The sequence below is a fragment of the Phaenicophaeus curvirostris genome, chromosome 1 (assembly GCF_032191515.1).
Source record: "Phaenicophaeus curvirostris isolate KB17595 chromosome 1, BPBGC_Pcur_1.0, whole genome shotgun sequence".
Lineage (NCBI taxonomy): Eukaryota > Metazoa > Chordata > Aves > Cuculiformes > Cuculidae > Phaenicophaeus > Phaenicophaeus curvirostris.
The window spans coordinates 66,444,341-66,463,018 of record NC_091392.1 but is presented as its reverse complement, the minus strand read 5'-3'; the positions used below and the strand labels follow the sequence as shown (position 1 = coordinate 66,463,018).

Below are 18,678 nucleotides of genomic sequence, written 5' to 3'. Positions count from 1 at the left end.
CACATTAAAAGTCCAAGTTGTACCATTTTTTTCCTATGTCTTTGGACTAACTACACTCAGTTACCTTTTCTGAGGCAATGGATGACATTTTTTGACATCCCACATAGGACACGCCCTTCCAGCTATCACATTACAGAAGTACAAGCCCCAGATGTTACATTTTACTTGTCAGTTCACAATGGTCTTGGGTACCATGAAGCGTCTAAATTGGCATTAGATGAGTGTGTTTAGGCAGCTGAATTCCACCTATATAGCTTTGGTTTCTTGTAAAAAAGGAAGTATATACACACACTTTTAATCTGGCTATATACAGCATCAGTTATACTATGGCTCTGATCTTGGCTGGCATTAATATAAACCAACAAATTCCCACCCCCAACAGTTGTTTCTAACTGCAAACACATGCTCCCTGTCCCTCAGCTACCAATACTGAACACCACAACCTTTCTCCTGACGGTCCTTTATACTAATTTTAAAAAAACTTGGGTTATCAGTTGCTTTATTCTTAATGAAGAAACTCTTAAAGCTTCATCTGCTACAATAACCAATTTTCAAACACTAATCACGGTCATTCTCACTGCCTTCAGCAGAAACTGCAGAATACTTCACAGATTTTAAAACTACTTTTTAAGTCCTCTTATAAACATTTAAGAGCACACACTAGGCATCCAATAAAAAATAGCCTTGCTATATAAATACTCAGCTTGAGAGTTTGTGGCATTTCTTCTCAAACTTTTCTGTGGAGATCCTGGTACTGAATGCCTTCTATGCCTCTGTAACCATGGGAAATTAAACATGCTCAATCCATCAGAAGGTATGGCAGTGGCAGTTTTCTTACCAACTGTTTCCTCTTACAGCTTTTCTTGAGAAATGGAATCACAGTGTCAGGGAATAAATCTTAAAAACTTCAAGAAATACTTCCCAACAGGGCAGATGGAGATTAATTTATTTATTTGCACAAAGGTGTCTTCTCCAGCTATAAAAACAACGGATTGTATCAAAAGCCTTACCTGCAAAGATATTTCTCCATAACATATTGGTTTTATAAGAGGATTCTTGCATCAACATAACTCTCTCTTCCAGCAGGCAAAACAGAGGGGTTATCTCATCAGACAGTCTTTGCTAGGGAAATAGCTTTTATAGCAGATAAACTTAATGCCCTATCAACATTAATGTCAGCTTCTATATGCCATAGCTGGTTACACATCACTGCTCTAGCATTTCTGACTGTAATGTTGTTTGTGCTCCAGGTTACAAGAGTCAAGGAAAGGAGAAGCTGGAAAAACTGTAAGTTGAACAACACAAGGCAGGTTCTCAGTCGCAAGACCCTAAGTGTGTGTGTTGATCAACACAAAAGTTTTTCAGTCACAGAAGGTCTTAAAAGAAGAGGCTTTTTCCTCAGACATGAACTATAGCAGCCTGGGAGCTTATTTAATTTACGTAGTTTTTGATACCTGCAAGGAGGTAAGAAGAAAAATTGACCCTCCAGGCAGAAATTAGCACAGTTTTGGAGTTTTGCTTTCCACATTGCCCTCCCTTCTACCATGCAACAGTGGCAGCAGCACAGTGATTTGGTAGATGCTCATTGAAGTGACCCTTTCAGGGTCAATTAATTATCTTGGAGCTGTCACTGTTCACCAACACTCACTCAAGAAGCTGGCTGCTGGAGTCAGCCGCATGCCTGAATTCAGCCTGCCTTCCCCTAACTGAAGAATTGCTCTACTTTCTAGATGTTTTTCCTGCTTTACCCAACAACATCAGGCCTCTGAAGCTATGTTGAAACAAATCACTGAAGAATTATATATTGTAACACTGGCCATGGCTTTATCCTGAGGCTTCCAGCAGCTTTTTCTTCTTTTGCTTTCCACTCATACAAAGGAAACAAATTGTTTTCTCCATACTGTGCTTTGATATAAAACACACGCTTAGGCTAACCTTATTCTATAACTTGTTAGACAGGATTCATCTACTCTCAGCAGTCACTATCAGCAGAGAAGAAAGGAGAAGAAAGTTTTCAAATAGTTGCTTGCTTTTTGTTTTAAAATCAAAGCTTCCCTTCAGCCAGAGAGAAAACCTGTGAATTAGTGAAATCTACATAAAAATGAACCTAAATGTTGCTTTTTGATAAAAACTGGGTTGATAAAAATATATATAATATATTAGTAATAATACTCAAACCTGTTGATTAACTTAAACAGAGTGAACCCTCCATATATTCAGAGGAACAAGAACATTGTATCGATTAAAGTTATTAAGACAGTTATGGTGAATTCCCAGAGAAGGAAAATAGTTCAAAAACACGCCGATCAAATCTGTAAATGCTTGATATGATACAATCCAAGGTCAAAATTCTGGTTTAAAGGGCAGAGCAGTGGTGTGAGAAATTCTGGCACTGAGAGGGTACGTAACCTTGAGAACATCATTTAGCCTTTCTGTGCCTTTTTCCCTTTAAATTATACAAAGAACAACATTTCTCCCCTCTCCAAACATTAACCTGAATGCATATTTCAAAGAACTAATGTTTTGTATGACACATTTCTAAGTATAACTTACACTCCAAAGTTTTTAATTCCACTTTGTTCAGAAAACTCTTTTTTTTTTTTCCCTCTCTGTTTCCCTCTTTTCTCCTCTTGGAAAAGGGGAGAAAGACAAAATGATCAAGTATGAGGTCCCACTGCTTTTGTTCTTTTTCACTCACAATAATAAAGAAAGCACTATGTGAAAAGAGGAGGGAAGTCTACTCTCAGTTTTGTTTTTACTCCAAGAAGAAAACGTCAAATGTTGGCATCATAGTTTTGTTGACTTTGATGGAACATGGGGCAAAAGCAGAAGCAGAATCACCCCCAAATGATGTTTGGGGGTTTTTTTACTTCATCTGCACAGAAGGTTACACAATGAAAAAGACATTTTTAAATGGCATCTTTACTTTCATTCACCTACAGTACTGGATACCATTGCCCTAGGTACTCTGCTACTTCAGCTACTTACGGGGTCACTGTGAAGCCTCACAAATACTTTATCATTCTTTTCTGATATATGTTGGTTTTCCTTTTTAGGATATAAAAGTTTATCTGGGTCTGATCCCACATTTCCTTAAGTGCAGTTATGGAAGCAAAATGCTTTTAATGACAGCAGGTCAAAATCATGCCAGATACAACTGCATCTCAACCAATGGAATTACGCACTAGACAAACAGTCCTATGTGGACTATTCAGCATGGGATTTGGGATCCCAAGTCTCTCATGCTCTTCCTTTGGATAACAGTTACAAAACACTGAAGTCATGCGTGAGCACAGAGAAGCCTCCGGCATATCAAGACCTCATACTGCACAACCTGACATTTCCATGTTTTGTTACTGACCTCAGAGGAAACAGATTGAGGCTCGAGTCCTTAACCAGGCAAACTCCCTGACTACTTCAGTAGGATTTTTTACTAAGAGCTGCAGGAGTGATTCAGCCCAATGTGAGAACTAATGTCCCAGAAGGTTTTCTTCTAGGCAGTATTCTAATTAGAGACTCAAGCTTGACATCTGTAGCACAAACCATGCAGCCCTTTGCAGCCTGAGATTCCCTGTGAAGAGCAACCGCACAAAACCCCCAAGGCTGACTTACTATTTACAAAGGACTCTTAGTGTCCTCAGATTTTATTATTTATATTAAAAGCAGTGTATAAGCTACTTCAAGAGTTCACAAGGTAGAAAAATATCATTGAGACAGTTTTCTACAGAGCATGCATAGGACACAATATGCAGCTGGGAGTTGCTCTCACCCCTATCCAAGCAAACCATGTTTCGGAACCTCTGCAGCTGAGTAGATGGAGTGTTTCTCCCCTAGAAGAAACTGGTGATGCAGTGAACACCAAAACCCACGTCTTTTGTCCCTCTGTCTCCAGGTGAAGGAGAATAAATTTATCACAGCTACTAAACTCGTTGTGAAATATCTATCAGCTGCCCTTGTGAAATGCCTACTATTGTTAACACTGCATCCAATCTTTTCTTAGTTACCAGATGATTATTTTCCACATCAGTGGACAATGATAAAAGTAGATGACATTGTACTTTCTGCCTCTTTAGATGAGGTTTTGACAGATAATAAATCATTTTACAACACTGGCTTTTATCTCCTTGTATTTATGCATGGAAAGCAGAATGCAATCAGGTTGCATGATACCATTCTTGAATCACCAACTGATAATAGTTTCATTTTCCAGCCTGTTCCTCTCACAGTTTTGCTTAGATGGTCTTAAATCCCATGCAAGCACCCGGCATTTTTTTAATTACTTCTTGACAATAGGCAAAAATCCTCTAAAATACCAAGCTGTGCATGCCTGTAGAGAGGTGGTTGTCCATGTCCTTCCATATGTACGAGATATACATTGGGACAAATTCTGTGGATGAAGCTAGAATAAATCAGGCTGAACTGACTTACTGTCAACAGACAAATTCAGGCGTATTTCAAGTGTGTTCTATCAAACAGGAAGCAAAAATTAAGTTACCACCTTTTTGCTCGTAGAGTAAGACAACATGAGTTTTAAGGCAGTGGTGATCCAATCTGCATTGAAAACAGGCTTCTTGTAAATACATTCTCTCACTTTCCACTCTGTGCCTTCCATGTTAACTCCTTAGCTGCACCTTTCCCCATTAAATTTCATCACAGAAAATCAATCAATTTTTTTTTACGCCACCCTGAAATTCTAGCCTGTAACCAAGTTTTTGAAAATCCTGTTATGTACTTTCTGCCTTAGACATTATCCCACAGTGCCATGCTATTTTTTCTAACTGAAAATAATAAGCTACTTCCTCATCAGCACACTAAGCACAGGATTCATGAGCCACAAAGCATGCTGACATATGGAATTACTAAATCTAAAATTTGAACAAGTTAGTATCCTTTTATCTTGGTATCCTGATTAGAACTGTACACAAAACTCTAGCCAACAGCTGCAAAATGCTGACTTTGCCAAAGGGTTGCACGAGATTTAGTGACAACTTCCATTAAAGTCAACAGAATGTATTTAGTACATGACCTCACTGAAATCAACAGACTCCTTTTGGTATAAAATCTGAGTATTCAAAAAGGAGTTAAATCAACAGGAATTGGATAAATGAATCCCAAGAAACATGAACTTTTAGAGAAAGGTGGTCATGCTTTTGTCGCTGTTATGTAATGAATCAATGTACTACTGCACTCTTGGGAATAAAACCCTGAAATTGAAATTACCGAGGCTTCTGTTTCTAGAGTTCTCAAATTCTTCTCTTTTCCTGTTCGATCCATCAGGCCTCCTGCTCTCATTGCTGTCCTGATGTTCAGAAACACAAAGCATTTCCATCATAGACAGATTTTCCAAAAGTTCTAGTCATCCAAGAGATTCCAATTTCTTCAAAAATTTTTACTTTGACAGCTGAAATCTTCCTCCCTGTCTCAAAATCTTCCTCTCCAAGGGAATATTCTCATAAACCTAAGGTTAAATACATTCTACTGCCATGTCATGACTAATGCTGTTCACAAGTAACACTCTAGTGAGACAAAATCTGTGGCCCACCAAAAACTTAGGTCACAGCTTACTCCTTAGAGGCAGCGAACTTGGACATTAACAAACTTTCTGGAGGTCACTAAAGCACTACAATAATTGCTCTGAAGGTGAAGACTCACGACTATTTCTTTTAAGACAGCTTATTTTCTACATATTTTAGAACTTGTCTCTATTTCTGTACTTTTGTCTTCAATTAGACACCTTATATTACCACTTTAACTGAGGCATAAATCCGCTTGTAGAGTCAAACCTCCTCGGATTATTTAATGTACTGTCTGAAGTATTGCTGTATGCTTTTGATAGGCAACACATTGATTTGTACTGCTTTTTCTGCTGTGGTATATGGAAACCTGATTATCTACAGCTGTCAGTCCCACTACCATTGAGCCCTGGAGTATGATTAGGCTTAACATTTTTGTAGGGTAGTCTACTTGCAAATCAGCTCTTGAATTGACAATACTACCTTGGATATGACTTAACTAGAAGAATGAGTTGTCTTCAATCACAAAATGCCTTTGTTATCAGATCCCTGGTGAAGCAGAGGGTTCTGCTAATCTTAGGGACTTTATTGACATTAATGTGGTCATACTTACATTGCAGAGAGCAGCACCGAATAGTACTGAAATAGAAGGAAACAGAGGAGGGCAAAACCTGAGCAGTCAGAAACATCAAATTACTACTCCCTGCCCATTCACAGCTTTTTCCTGGCCCCAGTGTAGCTGATGGCAATTTTGCCAATTAATTTCAATAGGAGGAGAGTCTGAGTTGGATTGAGGTTTCCTGCTTCCGCCCACAGCAACACAAATGCATTCCAGGCCACTCTCAGGAAATAAAAAAAAGGGAAAATTCCCAGTTACTGTGGCAACAGGAGGGATGGTTCTCTTTGCTATCAGGTAATTTTGAAATTCAGTAGCTGTTATGTGCCCTGACATGTGTTTCTCTCCTCTGTCAAATTAGTGTTTTCTTCCTGTGTGGAAGGCCCGTCAGAGAAAAAGCACAGAAGAAATCTATCAACACAAACAGCCCCCAGAAGCCTTTTCACATTTCCCACCTCACATCTGCCATAATGGCAAAATCATGTTTGCAAACAAAACCAAAAACCTGCCTTAAGCACGCACTTCCTAAAACTTCTCAAAACACAAAGAATGAATTCAAACGGCTCTATGAATGCACTGCTATGGAGAGCATCAGCTAAAGACTGAACAGATCGTCCAACTCTGGCTGCATTTATCTTCCTTTCTCAACCTTTTCTTCACAAAGATTCTCACTGTTGTAGTCCTTGGACTTGCTGAACATTTCATTAAGGACTGTAAATACCCTATGAGGCTTAGTGTAAGGGTTGACAGCTTCAGGAAAGCAGTGTCATATATGAAATATGACGTATGATTTTATAAGAACCGGCATAGGCAGAGAAACCAAATCGGGATGCAAGTGAATTTCTCTTCCCCTACACCTTGTGTTGTCTGTTTTATAGTAGATGGTTCCCATGCTGACAGGCAGGCTGTCCTCTTTGCAGAGCAAGATGACAGGAAGACCTGCCTCTGTAGCCAAGGACAGAGAAGAGACTGGAAATAGATGTTCTCTGTGTTTCGAGTGATTCAGTTTAGGTAGACTACCTGGGTGAGAGCCCAGATGCTGTAAACTGCTGAATCTAAGAGTTTATATTAGTTGAGACTCTAGTTTAGTAAGCATGTTTTAATTAAAACTCTTCTGATATTCTTTGTAAAAAAAAAAAATAAATCCCGAACCTCCAAACAGCCTCCAAGGGGAAACTGAGGAAACAAAACCTGATGTGGCTTTTCTAAAATGGTGTGAGTCACTGTCAGAGTTCAGGCAGGAATCCACAGGCCCTGAACATTGATGCAACATACCTGATGCAAACGCAACGCTTGAAGTTTGTGGAGCTAAGCCAACAGCTTCGGGAGGTCTGAACTGCCCTGTACACTTCAGTGAATTGTTATCTGAAAGGCTCAGGGCCTATACCTTAAGGGTTAACATTATTAATTAAGTCATCACTGAACAAAGTGTGTCGGGAAGGAGCGTTAACTTCTGTGGAGTTCAGGATGTTGTACCAGATACAGAATGCAGTGAGCTTTGAAGAGGACTTGAGAAAGAAGCACTGATGTTACTTATCAGGCATCAGAGCTGTTTGAGCAAGATCTAAACACAAGAAGACAAGGAAGACACTGGACTGTCCATGATGCAAGCTTGGCATAGCTAGTAGGTGGGGTTCAAATGTCTTGAGGCCAAACAATCCAAAGGGATTCCTTAGGGCATTTACAACTGTGCCTGGACTGCAGTGTCATCACTCTTTTATAGTTGAAGCTTATTTTGTTGATGGTTTTAGGAAGAAAATTAATACTATCTTTCTCCCTCAGTTTAACTCTACTAGTGATTGACTGCTGGCAATGACAGAACTTTCAATACAGTAGATAACACACACACACAAAATACTCCAAACAAAACACCCTGTTGCTTACTCGTGGCACATTTTTGGTGGCATTAACTTAAGCTAAGACCATTACGGAAAGAGCCTCTACTTCTGCAATTTTGTTACACAGTGTTCATTCAACCCATTTTCTAGCAGATATCTATGAAGCCAAAGAGCTGCAATATGATTCAGCTTCAGCATAGCAGGCAGGCCTTGTCCAAGCTGGTTAGTAAACTAATCTACAGCACTTCAGTGGGTTAAGATAGTTCTGCAGAAGGCACATTTGTAGGCAGTAACATAATCAAGATGTAGAATCACAGGGGTAGATAGAGTAAATATACTGGGAGTTTTTTCCCACGTGACATACATGACAGGTAAGCATGTCAACCAATGAAGTGATACGACATCATAGAAAAGGATGTCTGTAAGCTATTTGGCTTTGAAAATACATTCTCACTTGTCATGTGGATGAAGACTGAAATCCATAAGCATCAAGATATATAATACAACAGGGCTTAAACAATGTGGTACCTGCAATTCTGCAAAAGTAAATACAATGGACTACTTGCAGGGAAAAAAGGATGATTTATGAAATACAAAGGGCCAGAATGTAAGCTCCACAACTCTTCTGGGTAGAGGCACACACCCAAGTATTTTTATTGCCTTTGGGATGGGGTAGCGCAGTGCTGATCTTTTACATCTTTATTCAGAGAGTATTTGCTTCCTCACTACAGAGTAACAGCACAGAGACTATTTACTTTCATAATCAAAAAAGCCTATGGTGGGAACACAGTCAAGCATAGAATAACACACCAAAGTTAGAAGAAATATCAATTTAGCATTCACAGATACAGGCTGCAGGTGCTAAAACGAATACTGCTATCAACAGTCAGTTTTAGATGGCACACATATGTCGGAAGAATATGCAAATAAACTTAATGTTGTGGCCTGTTCACTTGGTCTCTGCTATTTTCCTGTGCAGAGACTTTTGTTAGCATGACCACTGTCCCTAGTACATGGCCAAAATAAGTCCACAGCTTTTGTTCACATTCTCAACAATTTATCTCAACAGAGGTATAATTCTCCTGTACAGCACTAAGCACTGCAGACATCTGCTCACAATCCTTGTCTGTCATGTAACAAAAACTGATGAAGCGACCCAAAGCCACAATGTCACAGAGAGTGATATGCTCTCTCCTGGGGACTAGTCAGCAACCACTGCCCTTAGACCTGACACCTGGAACCAGTGGCATTGAAGACACTGAATTTATTATTAGTTTGGAAAAGAAATGCGTAACAAGTTAAGTTTGTTCGTATCATTATCGTTTGTTCTATCATTAGCAGCCAATTGTGGGAAACTCTAGAGAACTTGTCAGATGTAAGAGGACAAATTCCATAAACAACATCTTACAAAACTCACCTTATTAAGCTGAACAGGAAGAACTAAAAGCAAGCTGAAAACGTTATTTTTTCATTTCTTAACAACACCATACATAAAAGGAGCTTGTTACCTCAAATGTTGATTGACCCCACAGCACACAATCAATCTACATCTGACATATTCCACAACCCTTTTACCAAAGCAGCATTATGTGTGAGTTAATTAAAAACGAAAAACTTCAAATCTGCTAGCAATGATGGCAGGTTCTCATGACACTACCATTTCATTACTTTTAGGCATATTTTTAAGAGGAGATGCGACATATATGAACCAGTTCTCACTGAAGTCAGGGGAGACCCTCCTGGTAACTTCAGTGGAGTTGTGTGGAATCCATCCCTTGGCCTCTCCATTCAGTTGTCATGTAGTATCCAACTAGAGCCCACTGCAGCAGACATCACCTTCCATGTATTGTATGACAGAGAGCACCAAATTTTGGCCAAGAATAATAAATTCATTTGAGTATTTACAGAAGTCAAATTATGAAAGGAAGCTATATGAAGCACTGAAATAATAAAAAAAAAAAATCTGTTTTGGGGAAAGAGTAAGTCCCTCTGAGGACTCCTTCAAGTCCAGACACCTAAGTATCATGGGTAAGACCTGATATTAACGACCCCACATTTTTTCCTAAAAGAACTTCTGGCACCAACAGGCAGTAGGGCTTACTCCCCCCAAAATCACAAGCATCTGATATATATCTTGCTTTACTTTGTAGGCAGAACTTTCCCATGTCCTATCTTCCTCTTACTAGAGTATATGTTTCTGATTGGATCATCCCATGGATTTTGATTATTTTTTACGCAGCGCGATCTCTAGGGAAAGTTTTCATGTCTTCTCTTCCAAAATCAAATTGGGAAAGGGCACATTTCAGTAATGTAAGCTAAGAGTAGAGCCAGTGTCCTTTAACTGTGAAAGCTAAAGATTCCAACTCTGACATGTCCCCAGTGCACAACCAGCAATGACAAGTGGTAGGTGTTCCTGAAGTTACGCAGCCTGAATTAGTAAAAAAAAGAAGTGGAAAGAGAAGATTCAATGAAGGTTATGAAATACAGGGAATTGTTGCTTTTTTTTCAAGCCTTTCCTTCTTCAAGGTTTCTAATAAGAAGTGATAGTTGGTGAATTCTAACTTTGCACAAACATCTTCTGAACTCCAGAAGAGAAGAGTAAGTGACAATTCCCTTACAAAAAATGTCTGAGAGCTTAATTCCAGCCTGACAAAATAAAACATAATTCCACTGATTTAAATGGAGTTATAGATGGCCCACTTAATGTACAAAAGGGCTAATCCAGCCCTTCTCTCATACCGTAGCACTGGTTTGTCTAGAAACCTTTGCTTTCACAGTAGTTAACCATATATCAACAGCCTGCAACAGTGAACTGCAATTAAATAAATGAATAGTATGCAGATGTATATCTTAAAACTTATCCTAGAAGTGGACCTCTAATATTGAGAATTGATCTTTTTTTTTTTCCTGTTTAATATCAGGATCTTATGTCAGGATCACAGGTAAGAAGCTGAGGATGTGGAGAACAAAATCAATTATTGTACACGTAACTCTCCCTCCCACAGTTTCCAAAAGGAATTAAACTGCAATCATATATAAACATAGTGAGAATGTCAGAACGAACTTTTTCTTCCTTCTAAGCCATCTCAGCACTACAGCATGTGGGCACAAGGTCCCTTGCTAAAAGCACAGAGAGAGAGAGAGAGAGAGAGAGAGAGAGAGGGAAGAAAATTGCTTACTGTTTCGAGGCTTCTCTTCATCCATGCCTTCATCTTCATTTTCTGGGTCAATATCTTCAGCTTGAGTTATCCAGTCTAAGTATCCCTTCAAGTCCTCCTCTAGCTGTTGTTTCTCCCGCAGCTTCTGGAAATCACCTCGAGCTTTAGCCTTCTCTCTTTCTTTGGAAAACTCCCTAGCAAGAGGGAGGGTAGGATAGGACATGGATGGAGGGAAGGAAGAGATTGAAAAAGAATGGGTTAGATTAATTTCCAGTAGAAAGTCTCCACATCCCGTATAGCACAGCTTTCTCTGTTCTTTCAAGACAGACACATGTAAAACAACTGGAGTGTCCACATTTTTACTAGTGCGTAGGAAAAGATGAATACCTTTTTTTAAACCTTTCATTCTGAACATTTGATTAACAATTCAAATAAAAGGCATATGGAACACTTGCATACAGTACCATAGACTTTCTAATATCCTTTACCACTCAATATTCTCCAACAGTTATCCATAAATATCTATATGAGTAATGGTCAATTTAATTAAATGATAAACTGTTTGACAATAATCTGACATCTGGAGAGTGAGATGGTTGCTGTAATTTTTAGCCAAGTTTCAATCTGTCCTTGAGATTATATGTGTAATCACAACTAAATGGGGCTAACTGTAAGTGTAATTAATGGTACTCACAATTCTGCATACACTTAATTATTGACAATTTCACCCACAGTACCAGACAACATATTTGAAAACACAGGCCTTAATGGTTTACTGCAGTCTTTCAGTATCCGGGGCTGTTATCTGACATGAAACGTGTTTTTGAAATCTCAAGTTGGATAGACAAGCATGAAAAATCATGGGTAGGCAATTAATGGACTCTTCCAAGAAGTGAGCTAGGGTAGACATTGATCATTATTGACAATATAGGCTTAAAACAAAGAGCACAGGAACAAGAACTTTGTGTTTCTCAGTTATGAATTAAGTTATGTTATGTTTGTTTTGTCTTTTTGGCTGTGGTGCTCTTTCTCCCTCTCTTTCAGACACATCTATACCACACTATTTTTTTTCTAGAAATGCTGATCTAACCCCATTTAGATATTCTTCTGCGGTTCTAAACCAGATTTTAGTGCTTGTATTTTAAAAAGCAAGCCTAATGATGGTGAAAAGCATTGGACCAAGAGTACTTAAACATTAAGTCTTATATCTGCTGAAGCAGATGACTATATAAGGCACACACAGCAGATAATATGGCCCACTGGAAATGAGAGGTAAAGTAATTCTCTTCAATGCATTATCCATTACCCTTGCTGATGACTGCCAGCAATGAGTGGACTTAAAGAACAGGAAAACAAAACCCCAACTACAACTAATATTCGTCTTAGGTTTGGTCCTGCAAACCAGATAAGAAAACTACCACTAATTTTGGTGGGAAAATATTAGGATTAGGAAAGTCCCACCCAAAATGCTAATGAGTGCCATGTGAAGCGTCTTCAAGCAACTGAGATGGAGGTGAGTTTCTAACAGTGCTGGTGAAGTACCTCCCTCCAGTCTAGTCCAAAATCCACTGACAGATTTCCATTGACTTCACAGGCTTTGGTTCAGGCTTTCAGTATTATGAGCTGTACACAAAACCAGCACAGCAGCAGAATGAAAGCACAATGATGCCTTCATTTCAAGTCAAAATATGTAACAAAGTCTGCTTGTTTTATCTTCACCCTGTCACATTTCTGAGGGTTCGGCCCATTCCATGGGACTGTGATATTTAAGATGGAAATGAAGAAGAGAATCATTGGCTTCTCAGGCTTGAAGGTACATCACAGTCAACCCTGGGACTAGACTTAGTCTCAAGGCAGAAAAGGCTAAGGCAAGCACGGCAAGAACTAAAAAATACACCTTTTTTCATGCTAGGAGTGATATTTTGCTATTTAAAATGTAAAACAAAGAACCAAACCAACAACCCTCCAACAATAATAATAAAAATTGTACAAAGACTTTTAGAAAAAATCAATCAATAGCAGTTATATTTTCTGCTTCATTAACATCTTTCCTTGGGGTCTCACACAGTGTCTTATTCAAATTAATGAATTAACTCTCTCTCAAAAAACATATCACTGAACGAAGCTACACATTATTAAGCCTGTTTGATAGATCAAATCCTAGTATTTCTATAGTTGGCTCCTAAACAGGTATTTCACAATCTAAAACAAGTGGGTCCAATTCTGAAAGGGATTGAAGCCCTCAGCTCCAAATGAGAACGGTTTATACTGGCACAGATATAACTTGCAAGGGGCTGTTTTAGAAATCAAAGCGGAAAACATCATGACACAGCCATCTTCCTGAAAGTGGAATTCCTACTATGCACTGAAATGGATCACTTATATTAGATGCATCTAAGCTGTGTGTGCACTTGGGTGTTTTCAGTCCCCATTTATTGAATCTTTCAAATGAGAGACAGGTTGAGGTGAGAGCTGACCAAATCACTGTGAGATTTTAGCACAAGGTCTTTACATTATCTGTCTGCATAGGAGTGCATTTGTTATCTAGCTTTACAACGGCACAACTGAAAATACAGTGATCACCTAGTCTAAATGATCTGCAATTGCATCTCTTTTTCCTTTGTACAATGTGTCATAATCCACTACTCTCTAAAGAAGATAACTTACTTAAATTATCTTAATTTCTATGCACTACTAACTTCAAACCATTGAGAACAGCTGGCTTGGGAAATTGCTAATGCAATTGAAACCACTTCTCATGTGGAATACCAGCCTGTACTCAGGCAAAGGTAGCTCACAACCAAGAATTACTATTAATGGTAATTTAGCATCCCATGTGAAATGAGTTGGTAACCTCAGTACAGTTCCTGTTGCAGGCAGGTGCGCACATTACCTCTGCCAACATCACAGTCGGCAATAAATGGTCATTGTTTGCAGTTTCAGCAGGGAAGCCAAAGACCAAATAAGCTTTCTGATGGAAGTGCCATCTTGAGTCTCCAGGTGGCCTTCTCAAAAGGATTGCAACATCATGTCAGGATAAGGTCAACAAATGCTTGCAGAACTACCAAGCAATCTGTCTTTTTTCAGTGAACAAAAGAACATCAGTTTAAGAGGCAGCAAATCTGGTTGCTTTTACCAGCATTCAGTTGTCTTCACTTTCCTTTGCCCTGCCAGGAAACTACAAGATATGTCTGCTAGTGGGAAGACACAAAAACACCAAAACCCAGAGTGTTCTGGAGAGATGTTTTGTCAATGTGAGATCAGAGTGAGTCAAAACCACACATATAAACACTCAGCTCTGTATGCTGTGTAGTTCCAGAAGAAAATTTCTCTTCTCCATCCTGATGATAGAATATAGGTAATTCTTGTCTATATCTGATCTCAGTATGATTTCTCACATTTAGAGGAGTGATGAAAAGTGAGCAAAACAGAATAGTTCTAGCAGTTCAAAACACTCACTTATTGCTATAAGTCCTCTAAGTCTTCAAGACTTCAAACCTCATCCACCTTGACAAAGTACACCAAGGAATGGGAAGGGTTGGAAGAAGGGGTAGAAGACTAGGAAAAAGTCCTGAAAGGTCATGAAAAACGCTCCAGGAGGAGCTACAACATAGCCAGCCTTCCATTCACTTTAATCTCCTCCTTGGCAGCAAGAGCACCAAAAGCAGCCAATTGTTTTTTCCAGGATCCTCTCAAAGCAGAAGAAATAGCTGTTCTCCTGCCCTCCATTGCCCTAGGCAACTGATTGTTTGGCCTGTGTCCTGGGATTTGGATCACTGTTGGGCAAAACATAAAATAAATGTGAATCTATATACTTAGGTGTGCAGGTCTGAAAGTTGAGCACATGCTGCCATTTTTTCTTACTAGCTTATTGAAACAGATAACACTGATGCGAATGTTTCTCCTCTCAAGGCACCTCTAAAAGGGGCTTCATTGTTCATAGCAAGAATGTGGAATCCTTTTGCTTGAGCTTGAGAAGGTCTACTGTGTGATCTGTTAGCTGAAGTTTCTTCTGGAATATATGACTTTTATATCGTACTCAGTCAAGAAAGGAATAGGATTATAGTTCTACAAATGAATATTCTGTAATACTATTTAGCCTAGAAAGCAACTAGTAAATTCACCAGAAGAACCACGAAAGGATAACATACCTGAGGAGAAATAAATTACAAATGGGCTCTTTAGGCAGAGCAGAACTCAGCATTTGATTTTGCAGGTGCAATCAAAGTGCCTTTGTGAGTACAATTAATTACACTTACGTATTCAGAAGTGATTAAAAATACCTAAGCTAATCTGTCATTGATGAGGTCTACCTAGATGAGATGTTCAGTGAAGTTCCTGAAATAAATAAATGGGAAGAAATCAGAGATGCCCAGAACTGATGTACAAAGATGCCCAGGAATGCTGCTTTTTATCTACATAGAACAGACAGGTGGATCATCTCCACAGATCAAACTAGCATCAAACTTCAAAAAAAACCAGCTGAATCTGCGAAGTGAAGACACTTTGCAACTCAGCAGAATTTAGAACTGCTTTAGAAAGTTAATTGTTGAGGAACTGCTTATTTAGCCAAAGAAATATTTGGAGCATTTATCCAATAATTTGTGTTTTTTTCATGAATGCAAATTCTGAAGTTTCATTTACTTTTCTCCAGTTGGGAAAAAAAAAACCTGCAGAAAACAGTGCAACTGTCATAACACTGTGAACACAGCCAGAAAGAATAACTCACAGCTTAAACAAGGTAAACTTCATCTTTGATTTCAGTTCTCTCTAGTCTGTCTCCATTTCTTACCCCTAACTGTAGCAAGCAGTCTAGCTGCAGTATGTCAGGAGACAGACTTAGGCCCCAAAACTTTGAGTCGAGAAATAAGTGAGGAAATTGAGTCTTTAATCATGTACTATGTAAATCCAAGTGTAGGTAAATAGTATCAAGCAGTATGCACTCGTCAAGGCTGGGCTCATAGGCACTGTTCATCCAATCAGATACTATATATTCTTTAACCGCTGTCCTATATGGTTCTTAAGTATACCCCTAATACAACAGATCCCTTTCACTCTGTCAACATCTTCCACTACTGCTGACAGCCTTACCTGCTGATCAGAGTATCCATCTGGAGAAACAAGGAGTTATGTTTTAAAATGTACCTAGAGTATCACTCTCCAGACATCCAAACATAGACTATTGCCTGACACTTCATTACTGGTGATTTTTTCCTTCTACCATTACTGCTTGGAAACACTTCTCTTCACAGCAGCTGTCTTAGCTGCATATCTCCTTCAATGGAGTAATGATGATAGTAACACATCCTGTAGATCTGCTGTTATCTGTCTCTGTACAGGATGGCCAATGGTTGATATTCTCCAGTCCTACTACTGCCCCTGTGCTGTTGGCCCAAGTACTGAGAACATAATTTCTGTGAGGCATCAAATCCTCTTCCCTGCTCAGAGATATTTTTCCCTCTCTTCTGATTAAAAGACAGGGAACTTCAGGGCTACTGACTCATGCAACAAGTACAGCTCTGACCAAATTCTAAAGGAGGCAGAATGTTAGAAACAGAGAAAAAGAGCATGCAAAAAAGTTCTCATACCATATTTATCCATACACATACAATGGCTGTAGGCACGCAGTCATGTCCAAATATGGAATTAGAAGCCCAATTCTAGGAGATCTTTTTTAAAAAATCTTCTAAGGATTGTTTGCTGGCCTGATTCCTCTAATTATCTGGCTTCCCAGGGGCAGTACAATTTTTAACTACTGGGAATGATATCAATTGTTTTTAATCAAAGCTACTTAAATGATCTCTAGATGTCCTAGAAGAAATTCCCCTGCTTCTGTGTACATCCTTAGAAAATATGAGAGGGAAATGATATTCCTTTCTGCATGATTCTAGGCTTGTAATCTGCGCAACAGAGAAGATGCATTTATTGAAGAAGAAATGTGCCCAAGACACATTCCAGGTAGTGTCCCATGAGGCAGAGTTTAGAGACACTAAACAATGCAAAAATTTCTAGTAATTTGGCAGGAATTTCATCCCACAAATGTGAAGGGATTTGTCTCATGCTCTCATTCTGCCTTCAGTCCCACTGACCCTTCTAGAGATTTTACTGTAATCCCCTTCTTCTACAGTGAGTGGTATACTTTGCCCACAGGTGAGAATAGCATTGTCCTCATCCCAAAGAGTACAGTAAGAAGTTCTAGGCAGAGGAACATGTTACAGGCAAAGAGTTGTCTCGTATTTTGATTTAGACAAAAACTCCTTCCGTGCCATTAGGAATGCCATAATTTGCTATTGGCACAATTACCTAGGCCTTCTATTAAGGTTCCTGAGATCAACCCACCACTGCCCGTTGTTTTGGTAACCAGACAGTAGGAATAGAAATACAAATTTTAAAAAATAAACAATAATAAAACATTTTCCTGGTACTGCTTACCCGCTAAGTACACCGAGAACCAAGTTAAGTACAAAAAATGACCCTATGATGATTAGTGTAACAAAATAGATCCAGGGCCAGTCCCTTCCTATGGCATCATTGACCTGGAAGAGTGGAATGATAATTAGTCAGACAAGCTCAGATTCTGAGCACTGCAAGGCTCCAGCCAAAGAGATCCCAAGTCACCAGCAGTAAGATTTTTAATAGAGCATTTTCTGGAAATATATGACAGGTTGACCTTAAGGATTTTGAATGCCCTGAGGATGTATTTCTTTTCAGAGAATAACACCTCTTTTGTTACCTGAATTGTTATTTGCAATGTTTGAACATTTTGTCAAAATATTTGAGGGCTGATGTGAAGCTTCCTTGAATTCACATTTTTAGTACCTCTGAAAGTATCCTGGTGACAGGGAAGAACCCTTATTATGGAGTCTTGCCCTGTAGCATTGGAAAAAGGACACCAAAACTGTCAGCTTACCCGCTCAACACACCAAGAACCAGATTTAGAACGAAAAAGGATCCAAAGATGACCAGACTGACAAAATACACCCATGGTAACTCATAGCCCATAGCGTCCTGCATCTGGAAAGACGAAGGAAAGTTAGAAGACAGAGAGGGAAAGCAGAAATGATTAGGCAAAGGAACAGATGGAAAGGTTTGTAAACAGAGCCTGTGGTTGGTTTACACATAATCATAGCAAGTGTTTCTGCATGTTCTTCCTGGATGTGACCACTCCTTTGATTACTTTTCCCCTCTAGCTGTTTTCTTAGAAGCAGTGATTAATATAGACTGAGATACAATCATGTGCTGTACTGGCACTTTGAATGTTCAGATTTGTGGACTGTCACTTTCCAGAGTTTACTTACAGCATCACAGGGTACATCCAATGACTTCCAAACTTCTAAACATTGCACATATTGCTGGTTTTTGCTAAGCACTGCAACAGTGTGTTGCCAGATCATGTTTACTTCCCATGTGTAGCACAGGTACACATACCTCAGAGAGAAATGTGCAGTAACTGTGGGTGAATACTAGTCTTTCCCTGGCAATGCTCTGGTAATCTTCACAGTTGACCACAATGACTACAATAGAACTGTGCTTTTGAGAAATGTTCTTTCAAG

The 18,678-nt window shown here is 39.1% G+C and overlaps 1 protein-coding gene across 23 annotated transcripts in view; it reads right to left on the bottom strand.

Annotated features, from left to right (window-relative positions):
• The window catches only part of CACNA1C (calcium voltage-gated channel subunit alpha1 C), a 480,521-nt gene that overhangs the window by 130,321 nt on the left and 331,522 nt on the right, over positions 1 to 18,678 (bottom strand). For 18 of the 23 annotated variants that reach the window (XM_069861396.1, XM_069861462.1, XM_069861443.1 and 15 more), the window contains exons 8-9: positions 18,036 to 18,139; positions 11,147 to 11,319 (exon numbers count right to left, since the gene is read on the bottom strand). In XM_069861396.1, coding sequence (XP_069717497.1) covers positions 11,147 to 11,319; positions 18,036 to 18,139 — 277 coding nt within the window. Of the gene's footprint in view, positions 1 to 11,146; positions 11,320 to 17,557; positions 17,662 to 18,035; positions 18,140 to 18,678 lie in introns of all 23 variants that reach the window. The other 5 variants (XM_069861373.1, XM_069861388.1, XM_069861423.1 and 2 more) reach the window with 1 other exon arrangement.